Source organism: Pleurodeles waltl, chromosome 3_1 (assembly GCF_031143425.1).
Source record: "Pleurodeles waltl isolate 20211129_DDA chromosome 3_1, aPleWal1.hap1.20221129, whole genome shotgun sequence".
NCBI classification, from domain to species: domain Eukaryota; kingdom Metazoa; phylum Chordata; class Amphibia; order Caudata; family Salamandridae; genus Pleurodeles; species Pleurodeles waltl.
This window is the reverse complement of record NC_090440.1, coordinates 1684737945-1684750948: the sequence shown is the minus strand read 5'-3', so window position 1 is coordinate 1684750948 and position 13004 is coordinate 1684737945. Positions and strand designations below refer to the sequence as shown.

The 13004-nt window shown below is 39.1% G+C and overlaps 1 protein-coding gene across 1 annotated transcript in view; it reads left to right on the top strand.

Annotated features, from left to right (window-relative positions):
• Positions 1-13004, top strand: part of ITPRID2 (ITPR interacting domain containing 2) — a 179767-nt gene that overhangs the window by 91313 nt on the left and 75450 nt on the right. Inside the window, exon 11 of the mRNA XM_069225457.1 lies at positions 4232-4329. Within this exon, the coding sequence (XP_069081558.1) occupies positions 4232-4329 (98 nt within the window). The remainder of the gene's footprint in view (positions 1-4231; positions 4330-13004) is intronic.

Genomic DNA, 13004 nt, shown 5'->3' with positions numbered 1-13004 from the left:
ACCTAGCCCAGGCCAGACGTGTATTGGAGATAGGCTGTAGGCACACAGGACAGTGAGAGCAGAGAAATGCCCAATTTCTAAAGGTGGCATTTCAAAAACAGCAATGATAAATCCGACTTTACAGTAATGAAGATTTATCATGACCATTCCAATTATGGTAAACATTATGCAGCTACTCATCTCTGGTCAGGACTTATTATAAGGAATTCTCTATGGTGTCCTATGAGAGGGGCAGGCTTCACAGTAATGAAAAACGTCTTTGGGAGTTTTTTAATCACCTGGACATGAAAGAATTAAGAGTATATGTCCTGCCTTTTCTTACCTGGCACCCTGCCCTTTGGGCTCCCTACGTCCCACTTTTGGGGTGACTTACATGTAAGAAAGGGGGAGTCCAAGGCTTGGCAAGAAGTTTTAGATGCCAAGCCAGGTTGGCAATAAGACTGCGCATACACGCTGTGCAGTCCTTAAACATGTTTATGGGGCTAATTGAGAGGGTGGCACAATCAGTGCTGCAGGCCCACTAACATCATTTAATTTCCAAGACCTCGGTATGTGGTATACCACTTTGCAAGGGACTTGCATGTCAATTGAATATGACAATTGTGGAGACACCAATGTTACCATGTTTTGGAGGAGATGCACATGCACTCTAGCAGTGGTAAAGTGGTCAGAGTCCTACGGCCAACAAAAAGATACTGGAACAAAACAGGAGGTAAAGGCAAAAGGTCTGGGATAAGACCACCCTAAGGATAACCGGTCTAACAATTACCTTATAAGAATCGATAACAGGGGGCATAGTGTGGATCTCACATTAGTGGTAAAACTGAAAGAGTCTCCCAGCCCTCAGTGAATGAATGCCCGAAGGCATATTTTCCATTGTGTGTTTTTTATTTTTGTTAGATCATGGACAGAAGATTAAAATTGTTAACATTTTAAGATTGACGTTATTTTCTAGTTGGGGGGGTGGGAACCAGGATATGCGGATAGAGATGAAATGTGAGCCTTAAAGATGTGCACAATTATTTTTGAAGCGGTCTGTAGTCTGGTTTTACATATTCAAGATATCTTGGTGAAATATCCCTTCCTTATTACATTGATGACGAGGATCAAGCTAATCACCCTATCTTCACCAGTTTTTATGTTCGTTAATATATTTTCAGCAATTGCTTCTGCCTTGAAATTAGTTTTTAGTGTGCACTAAGTATAGCTGGTGACACGTGGGAAGGTCTCTTTTTCTAGGGCTGATGTGTCAGTACTTGCATTAGCCACTCGCTTTCTTCAGTGATGCTCTGTGGCTACTTGACTTGAGATGCTCTCTCAAGAAGGACATACAAATTGAACAGGGCACTTAACTGACATAGAAATGGCTATGGCCGATTCCCTTCAACTAGCCAGAGTCTGCAGACGAGTTGGTGACCTCGGCATATCAAATAATATCTTGCTAGTAGATATGACAAAGAAATTTGCTGATAAGAGAAAATGGAAGCAAATCTTAAAGGACTTTACGAAGTCACATAAATTTATGAGATGGAAAACAAACCCTGCCCAAAGATCGGGCATTATCCACAACAGTGTGAACACTACTGAAGGTGTTTAAAGGCCGCTAATTAATCTTAACAGAATAGCTTGACCACAATTATGAAAAGTGGTAGAAAGGACCTTTAGTACCTAACGACCCGCTAAGCATTTTTCTGTCGGCTGAACCATCTGCTCTTTTACATCCAGAAAAGCCAATTATGTGCCTTGGCCTAGCTGGAATCTGCACTGTTGATCCTCGAACACAAACGTTGCTCTCTGTGTTGACAGAGCTGAGATACTATCATCTTCCCAAAGAAGCGCCTGCAGTAGGGTTGTAGTTTTTATGCATGTTTATGGTTTGTAGTGTTCCATTGATTGGATAATTAGAGATAGAAATCTGTGAAAATGGTCCTCCTTACCAAGCATATTATTGAGAACCCAAGTCAAACTAGGAATACATTAAATATTTACCAATCACACCCACCCAATACAGTTTTTTAGTATCTGATAATATGTCTTCTATCAGGTAGCCAACAGCACTCTCCACTAAGTCGCACCAAACACTGTAAAAAATAATCCTCCCTTAGCACACAGTAGTAACAAATGTTCGGTCCAAATGTTTGAATCATAAGGGGACATGGGGAAAGAACATTGCTTTACGTGTTTCAGGCCAGCTGTCAGTACTTACGAAAATCCTACACTGCTCGAGACTCATCATTGGGTAAAGTTGGCATGTGCCATGTTTGAAAGGTGAAGATACTGTGACATCTACATCAGGCAGAGAAAATCATTGACAAACAGTGTGGGTACAAAACCAGGCAGCTTAAATATACCCCACTGCCACAAGTTTCATTACTTACGACAAGCCCTAAAAACTCTACTGACTCTGATTGGAATGCAGCGTTAAAGCTAAATGTCCCATGCACTGGTCACAAAGTCCCTTCAAGCTACAGTCCAGGATACCTTTTAGAAATGGACAACCTTCCGTGCTCCAACTATTAGTCTGTAATAAACTTAGAACCTGAACCTTGATCAGTCAATGAGCCTTTCACTATATAAACCTGAAGGAAGACCCTTGAGACCCCAGGGCCCCAAGCTGTCTCATGCACAGAAACTTGGGCTGAGAAATCAACCTGACCAAATGTGGTTCAATAAATTCCTAAAAAACAACAGATTATTGAAACTAGTTTTTTTGCATCAGATTGCTCTGAAGGAACTGATTACGATATGTATCATTTAGAGGTAGAGCATGTAAGAAAATGCTATTTATTTTTTCTCTATAGAAAAGTCAAAATATCTATTGCAGTTATCTATATTCTAATAAACATAGTTGTGACCACACATTGTTAAGTTTTAGTCCAGGCTTCTCCAGTGAGTAGCTCAGGAGCTACTGGTAGGTCTCCAGTTAACTGTACGGAGGTCTCCTCTGGCGCCAAAGCCTACTGAACCTGAAGTTTGGCTTGGTTGAAATAACGAGTACCAAAACTGAAAGGCATATATTTGAGATGAAAATGTGTGCATTTTCAGATCTCATAAGCTGATGTTTGCAGAAAAAGTTTGAATTTCCAAAATATATTTATAGCTGATAGTTCAGTGATAAATCATGTGGTGCTGAGGAAAAGTATTACTAATATTATTACCTTAGTGCCAAGGACATTGCAGCGTTGGCTGTTATGTATTACAAATGTAGAGGCATTGCACATTGCAAAGCCCTTGTTACATTACTGCTGGCAAACATGCCTGATGCATTCAGGTAATCCTGCAATAGGGTGGCACCAAAGTGAGCTAGTCTCACGTTAGCACAAATTTTAGTAGCTCAGGGTCATATTCATTGAACATACCTAGCTCTTACAGGAGAAGTTGGATGCCCCTGCACTAGTGGCTCTTTGGGGATCACAGTTACTAAGCGCTGTTTGATTGCTGGCATTAATGTGTGTACTAAACATTAGAAGAAATATAATGGGGCCATTGGAGTTCTGTGCCTGTCGGATTTTCTGCATAGGTTTGGATCTACCAGACTTGCCTCCTAATCTAGTAAATTGCAGTTTTCATCAAAAATAGTTTCTAAATACAGTGCAATCAAAGTTGTTAAAATAAGCCACCCATTATGGTAGCACATGGGAACCAGCCACCTAGTAGCTGCTGATTGCAATATCCAGTTGTTCCACTATATAAATAAGGTGATTTGTTTGTCCAGAAAGTGTTAACGTGTGTTTAAATGTCAAAATAGCAAAATGATACTGCCAGAGAATGTGCGCCCCGTAATGCCACTTAATTTGCTTTTTCTTGCCACTTAAGTTAGTCACCCTGCCACATAATTTCTTCCTACATTACTGCATAATTTCAGTGGCCGAGAATATAACCGTGGAAATTCCATCCCACCATTCAGATTTTAAACACACTGACCATGCTTGAACTCATCTGATTGGCTTACTATATGTTTGTTTTCAAGACTAAGGTTCATGGCGGATGCACAGTTTTCTATACAAGGTCCTTAGTTTCTTATTGTGAACTCTAGCAGTCCATCCTGAATGTTAGAACATATCACTCAATTAACAGTACAAAATGTAATTTTGTTTCTTGCATTATCATGAGTTTGGGTGGTTACAGTAGGTTTGAGGTAGAGTGAAATTTAAAACGTGTATCGCACCAAGATATTATTTTAAAAAACTCAATTAAAAATAAAAACTGATGCATACAACTTGTTTTGCAGATTATTTTTCTGGGGCAAGAACTGCCAGCCAGCACTCCGATAGCAGTGGCTTTGCTGAAGATCCCTCAGCTGACTACCTTTCTTCGGTTCCGCTCCAGGTACAGTAGTAATTATTACAAAAAGTATACTGCATATGCGTGTTGGTTTTTTCTTTGTGTTTTTTTTTTTTTGCTTGCCATAGCGCTCTACAGAATACTAATGAACAGTGTACAAGCAAGTCCTGATACAGTTGTTAGTTTTTACTAGGTATCTACCAAGAAAATTTCCAGTACAAAAATGGTCAGAGGTCGACTTCTCACATTGACTATGATAAGCAACTTGGCTGCTCTGAGTGTTAAAGGGAAGAGGATGACAACATATTGGGGCACTTGAGAAGAACAAGTAAAATGAGGGAACTGAGAACCCGAAGTCAGTGTACGAAAAAAGTAGCCTAGCTGGCAGGCTATTCATTTTGATTAATTGTAGGAACATGTTTGATTAATAGTAGGAAAATTATGGCTATGTGTACAGATCAATTCCGCCTGCAAGGGTGTGAAAGATACATTTTCAGATACGTAAACTCACACAAGTGTACACATTTAGAGCTGCAACAGTATGAGTGTTTTGTATGAGAAAAGTGCTTATAGACTTTGTTGTAAAGATGTCAAGGAAGACATTTATATGGGGAAACAAATTTCAATGATGTAAAAAACTGAAAATCAAATCAAGCACAAACCACATTTATACATTAATAGTATATAGGTGGGAAATTCACTTGGCATTGACTTAGTTAAATACTTTCTCTCTCATATCTACACCTTGAATAGATTTTCATGAACTACCTTTGGACAAAAGGTATGTGAATACCAAAAAGTCTGAAGTTTAAGGCTGGTTTATGCTTAAGCCTTCCTTCTTAGATAAGCAAATTGAAAAGGCGGGAGGAGGACATTCGTGTCAGAGCCCTAAGGATATCAATTTGCAGATCGTTATCTTCATCACACAGTAGAGGTTCTCAAACAAAACCAATAAACAGTTCATGACATTTTAATAAAAGTACTTGGTTTCACTGGTAACAGTGAGTCATTTACAGAATGATGCATGCAGGAAACACCCTATTCCAGCAATCTGTGTCCTTTATAACTATTTTGGGAAGATCGCATAATTTGTTTGGGAAGTTGATGTAAAAAGCTGCCAGAAAACTTTAACTGCCTTTCAATACTTCCCCATGACCAGTGTGTTCCTTTTTTAAACTTGGCGAAACACGAGAGGCAGGTTGATTCCTTTTTGTGATGCTTACTGTTGCAGACATAACAATAATGAGTTTTGATAGCTTGACATATGTTTCAATTATCCTTACAGAATTCTTGGTTTTTTTCCTTTTCTCCAGACTAGTAATTGCTTTTGCAGTCAGAAAGATAATGTACTATCTCGGTTCGCTCTTGGACAACATTTAAATATTTGGGCTGGATAAAAATAATGTGTGCAACAAGAATGCCATATTCAAGGTCATCTGGTATTTTGGCCATCCTAAAGAGGTGTGACCTTATTTCCTCCTAGATAAAGTGTGGAATCCTGTTCAGTGTTCGTTGCTGAATAAGCTGAGAACATTATTAAATTCTAGTTATTCAAAAATATCTGCTCTATAAGTAGGTGATCAAGTTGTCTGCTGGTAGGTTTAATAGAGTTAATAGACCTGACATATGCCACAGTCACAGTAGTGGATTTACCATGTTTTACTCATTTTATTTTTTATCTTTTGTCCCCAAACAAATCATGAGAAAGGTTAGAGAAAATTACACTTGAATGTTGCTCTGTACTGTTCTGTGCAGTATGTTAATGATCGTATGTTGTAAGCCAGGGTTTTCATGTCCCACACTGGTTTTACTTTCCAGAAAGGCAGAAGCAGGCATTATGTCATAATTTCTAAAAAGTAGCTGAAGCATACACTGGTTAATGTGAAGCCCACCAGGATCACATATGCTAAATACTTCATCCCTTCTGAACAGCACATCGGTGGAAGGGAAATCTACTTTTTTCTGGCATGGAAGAAAATAACAAATGTTCAGAAAATAACAAAAGTTCAGTAAGAGTTTCACATAGTCCTTGGTGAAAAAACTTAAGTTCATGAAGACATTACCAGTCAGATATATGCAACCTTAAAAACGAGAAATCAATAGTCAAGAGATCAGTCCATTATTCTCTCATTATGCAAGAGAACATATCCTCTGCCAAGATAAACACTGCAGTACGTACAGAGGTATTATTTGAATAGAAGAACATGAATTTGTGCCTTGTGTGTGCTTGGCCCTTCCCTATTTTAGCATTACATGCCGATACGACCATTCAAGTGGCATGCAGTGCAGTAAATTACAGCTTGCAGTTCAGTGGATTACAGCTTTACGTCTAAGAAGACATAGCGTTTGTCAACCCATATTCAGGACTCATGGTTTAATGCTGTTGTGTATCAAACCCAGACAGGGTTTCTAGGGTTTGTTGAAGGAGGCTCCACAACCTCAATTGAGTGTTGCCATTCAGCTTAAGTATTTACTAAGAAGATTTACAGAATGTCTTCGCTTTTGAAAAGGACTAATACACTTATGTTTTCATTATTTTTATACTAAGCAGAGCAGAGACATTGGCCGACTGTATAACTATGAGTTTATTTTTCCTGATATTAAAGGCACTTTACTAAACTGGGTACCATTACTCCTAAACATTTGGAGTCTTGGTACGTTGAATTTTTTTTTTAGTTTGATTTGTCTACCTAACGAGGTAAATGGCTTCTTGTGCCAAACTGTCGAGCTTTAAAGGGGGCTAGCTTCTCTTAGCAGCTTCTAGAGATAGTAGAAATGGTGTTGTCATCACACAAATGGGCATCTGCAGAACAGGTTTCATAGGTGCAGTCAGCATTTGGCCACAACAGCTAAATATGCATTTGCACCATTGAAAATAGAGAAGACCATAGCTTGTGAAACTTGACTGGATTTTCTAAGCAACAATTCTAATGTTATGTATGCGGCGGGGTTGCAAAGGAAAGTGCTGGATTAGATCTTAGGTTGATTATGCATTTTCCCTTTGAAATCAGAAAGCCATAGAGTTTCACCAGATACCAGCTTTCAGAAAATCCTGACCACTCCAAGGTTACAGCCATTTCTAAGTCAAACCTATCAGATGGAGCAAGCTGTTTGCAAAATACCTGTTGGCTGCTTACCAAGAACTTAGAGTGGACTTAAAGCCTGCACATTGCTTACCATTAGTTGATTAGTTGCTCTCATTTATTTGCTTCTTACTTGATGGCTTGCTTTGATCCTCTTATGTTTGTCCTTCCCATGGACCATGCCTTTTTACCTATGTTCTTTCACTGCTCATTTTTAGGGATCTACTTGATTATTTTTGCTTTAGAGGTCCATGATATTGTCTTTTCCAGTCTTCTCCCTCATATTCATCTCCCCCTGCATTCCATATTGGTCTCCCTACTTTGTTTCTCTCCCCACGCTCTGCCACCCTTACCGTCCTTTACCAACTTTAAACCATAAAACCACCCATATCTCCCTTTAGCTCTTCCCACACCTAAATCTTAAAATGACCTTTACCTGTATCCACCCTAAATCCCTAAAAGTACATCCACGCCATTTTTTGTTCAACATGAAAACTGTTATTAAAATATATATATATATACTTGTGTGAGAAAAGTACTGCATGGTAAAGGTACAAAAACTGTGTGCTAAGGGATATATGATTTCCCTTAAAATTTCGAATAGTTATGTAAGATAATCAAAAAAGCAACCAAGATTATAAAGGTCAGTGTAGGTAGACCATGTATACAGAAGTTCTTTTATTTTCAGTCTTCTTAATCTTCTGCCACGTGTTTCGTAGCTGTGGCTAGTTCACCAGCGACTTCATCAGGGCAATTCACTAAGTGTAATACATAATATGGTCAGTATTTCAGCAGAATAAAACGCTGATCATACATGTGGATGTAGCAGTACTCTCCATCTCGTTACAGCTTACTAAGACTCTTTAATTGTTGCAGTGAATTTAAGATTTTATATGCGAACACAGAATTTGAGTTATCTCTGGTGTTTTGGCTTTATCATGTTCTATTGAAATATTGGTGGTATTATGTGACAGATTCTATCCTAGGATTCGTCATTTCTATTGTAAGTCCTATCCTTCTTGCTGTTGTATGAATTCCTGTCTTTGACCCCATTTGTGAATCGGATTCTGACTTTTGATAGTGAGTGACCTTCAGGGTATTAATTTGAGACTAAATTCTTGTGCTCATCATTGTGTTTTACATTATAACGCACCTCACTCCAAACCTCAGGACCCATTTGCAGTGAAGTGTGCACACTGTACATTCGTCCAGTTTTGTTTAATGTGTACAAACTGAAGATGCTTGGAATCAATCCTCTGTCCTCAGTTGTGGCTTCACACATATCTGGATTCATTCCACTTGGCACTTTGTGACACCTTTTTTAAACATCCTGAAGATATTAACCGTGTTTGAAATTTAATCCATCAGATGTCTTGTACCCATATCAGTCTCCAGGTTCCCACTCATTATAAGACTTTGCATGCACACTTATATGGAACTTTGGAACTCTCTAAGTTACGTGGTTGCCTTGTCTTACATCAGTCTGTCTTCCCACATTTAGAAGTTGCTCTTCCGATCTTGGCTGTAATGAATGTTGCAAGGGAGAGAAGCTCTTCTTGGATGGTAACATACTAACTGTACTGCAATTGATCTTCTTGATCATAAACGGCTTTCTCATTCCATGCTGTCTTCCTTTATTGTTTTCTCTGGGAGTTGCTGATGTTATATTAACTAGTTATGTGGCCATGTTATCTTAGCTCCTCCTTCTCTTAACTACTTATGTTGATTTAATTTGAGATGCTAGCTTGTCATAATTAACATACTCCAGATATTCTGTTCCGGGCAGAATAGATCTGATTTTTGCACATAAACATTCCAGCGAATAGTGTTGTACTTAATGCATTATCATTTACCCTAAACATATGTTGTAACACTTTTCCAAGAACCCACATGTGAATCTCGATTGGTGTTCAGTTTTTCATTCTAAAACAGTCTTGTTGGGGACCTTTGCCTTTCTCGCTCACTTTATTGATAGATTTAGAAATCGTATGTGGCAAATGTTATGCTTCGTATCATCCCACCTAACGTGGTGACAAAATGTGGATAATTCTCATTGGCGCAACAGTGACTCAATTATATTACTTATGGAAAAGTAGTTGACGGGATAACCCAGTAAACACTTACTGCTTTCAGTATTTCTATCAGCAACTTCTTCGTAGTATTCTCACTGCTGGGAAGCAGTATTTAAGCCAGCATTTAAGTATCTCAACAAGTTCAATGTTTCCTAAGCCTCCTTAAAGGGTTGATTCTGATGCACGTTGGCAAGTTTGATGCATGTCAATTAGAAGCCTTTGGGGAGCACTAAAATAGCATCTGCTGTACACTTTCCGGGAACAAATTGTTAAAAAACAAAGGAAAGATGGCATGAGCATGTTAGGGCAGGAGGATCCTTGGCTGTTCAAAGCCTGTTGCATAAAGGAGTGCTTCAATAAACACATCCCACGGTACATAATGTTGGGGAAATGAGTGTGAATTGAGGAAAAAACAATCCCTGTGCCATTAAATTGAATTCTAAAGCACAAAAATGAAGTTTCCATTGGCCACATGTAACTTTACCGCTAATGTTGCCTGAGTGGTGCAGGGTGGAGAGGGTGGCTTTAGAGGGCCACTAATGGTTGAGTATGCTAATTTGCTCCGATCAGTAGCTCCTTGATTTTTAAAGTCAACACAAATGTGATAACTGTATTTGACTAAGTGTAAATGACACCAATACTTAATACATGGCCATCAGAATAAACCTTAAATTGACCACACTAACCTCTTTCTCAGACTTTGCATTCTGTACCCATGCCCTTGCTTCTCAAACTACGTGCTCAAACATTGACTACTCTTAACTCCCAACCTTCCACATCGCATGTCACTGCTCACTTCAGCAGATCAAAGGTCAAGCCTTTTCTCCTAGTCCTTCCCCATCCCCTGCCAAACATCTAAACAGAGGCCACCCAGAGCGTTCCACTTTGACTGATGTAACTCCTCATAAAGATTGAGATGCCTGGTGGAAACAGGAAATCTCTATGTGCACAAGGACAAAGTATTCTACAACAGGTCCTCGTAAAACTTTCTAAAGATTTCAAATGACGAAGCATTTACTTAGTGTGGTGTGTTTTTTTTTTTTTTTTTTTTTTGCACCTCATTTGCTGTATCAAATGGATGTGGAGTTAGAATTGTAAATACGCCCTTCAAGGATGTCCATGGTGGGTCCTCATAAATATATTTGAGTCTGACTGACTTCCATCTGGTATGTGTTCTAAAGCTCACCTGCCAAAATAATCACAGGAAAATGGTGCTGAGTCTGCAACTCACCACAATATAGAAACAATTGAATTTACCCCATGTATTCTGCATCTTCCAGATTGCTGACTGACACACAAGACCCACTTCCTAAATGCTAAACTAAGTCCACCCTTTGAGCCATAGTGTCTGCCACATTCTTAACGATTTCTGGTGTGGGCTGATGAAGCTTGTACCTGTCTGCGAGAGATGACAGCACAAGTGTTGCACATCCGCATAGTGGGCTTCCACCTATCCCACATACATACCCCTCCACCTGACATTTGCTCTGTGCCCCTTATGCAAACCACCTTTCTTCCCTGTTGCCTACTTCTCATTACATCCACCCTATCTTCACCTGATCCTTATGCCAGAGTGAGATGCTGTTTAGGCATCTTCCTCCACCTTCATAATGCAGCTGTTGTGTGATCAGGCCACATCCCCAGTATTTTATTCAGATTTTTCTTCAGCCATCGGCTGTCCAGGGGAGTTGGGAAGGTAGACAAAGCTGAATAAAGTTTACAGTGTAACTAATAAACAAGAGAAGCTAGGAAAAAGGATACAGCATAAAGAAATGTGGGGTCAATGGAGCCAAAAGCATTGACCCTGTAACTTGATAAAGTTCATACCGGGTGTAACGAAAATTGAACATGTTAACTTTTTCCACATTTTGATGGAATAAATTGAAAGTGGGTTAGCTGCCAGCATCTTAAGTACATACCTTTTTCAAATAAGGCTAAATTTAACATGAAATAAAAAGATTATTTGCCATGCCTGAACAATCTTGCTAATTGGAAGGGTGGTGATTCCTAGTTTAATGGATCAGCCAGTTACATCTATAGAAGTTCCCCTGGTGTCCCAATCTGTCGCAATTAGTTAATCTCAACGTTAAAATGGCATCACAGGCCCCTGCCTGAGAGGATGATATCAGCAGGCCCTGTATAGCGCCATAACTCAAACACAAACAAATGCTGTACCGTAGCCGTGAAACTGTAAGAAAGACAGTGAAGACGACTTTCAATAGAATCGCAACAACATTCCTAGATGCTATGAAGGAAAAAAAGTGCTGTATGAAACAATTAAGGCAGAATACTGAAGAAAATCATTCTTTATCTGTTTGACATCCTGTCGAGTATAGAAAGAGAGTTTATAGCATCTAGAGTATTAGGTCTGGTGTTGAGCCAATAAGGAACCGTCCTTCATCTTCCCATTAATTTGTGCTAAACACCTATTAGCATTTATACAATGATGTATCTATTGGGAGACTTCATCCTTCATTTAATGCATATTTGGACTGCCCTACAAAATCAAGGAAGATTTTAGCATTATGTTTTAATTGATTTCTCTTCCTGCTTTTATATTTTATATTTTATGTCTGTCATCAATTCTTCAAATAAGTACAGGGAAAGGGTAGGATTTGGGTCAGCCCCTTCAGCCATTCACTTTCATCTTTTTTCATACTTTGCCATTTCTTAGGTGGCACGTACATCAAGACTGTGGCTTTTTGCGAATGTTTAGGTTGCCATTTGTGTTCCATTTTAAAAATGGGGAAGCAAGTAGTCTGCTTTGCATTATGACTAGGTAAAAATGCACCTACACTCACATTCAGATTCACACAAACATGCACACTTTCTAAAGATGCATTAAAAGTTCTTACCGTATGTCTGTTTCACCGCTGTTTCCACGTTATTAAATACCCCACACAATGTTCTTGCTACGTAAACTACTAATTACTAACAACAATCCCATATTAAGCACTTTTGACACATACTGTACATTTTCTATCAACTCTTACCTTTTTTAAACATGCTAAAAAACATTTTCTACCTCACGGCTTGTTCTGGATTTGTTTTGGGGTTGACATTTCTCATTACTAATTAGGTGTTGGAGCAGCAGAAAGACCAGTGGAGTGGAAATCCGGCGTAGCTTCACATGTTCAAACTAGCATTAACATGTTTATATGCTTCGTATTTGCTTAGTATTTGATTCCTTTCTGTGAATCTGGTATCAAGACTGTCCATTTGTAAATACAGCAATCTGTCAGTTGGGAACATCTGATGACCGAACGCTTTTATTGTAATGTTGTGTAACGAAAACCGAGAGAACAGGGGTTCTGCAAATAAGGGGTTTGTATACACACTTATGGCATTTCTGAGGGAGTTCGCTTGAGTTTGTCCTCATTGAATGGCTTTGGCTCCGATCTATACACTTTGAAACCTCTGTAATGCTTGCAGTGCATAGGCCCCATACGCCAAGGATTATCTCTAAGGTTGAGTTGAATGGTAGCCAGCTGTGAAGGCAAGAGCAACTGTGAACGCTTGGGATATGGTTATTGGTCTTGGATCCGAAGTCTCCTCTTGAACCATG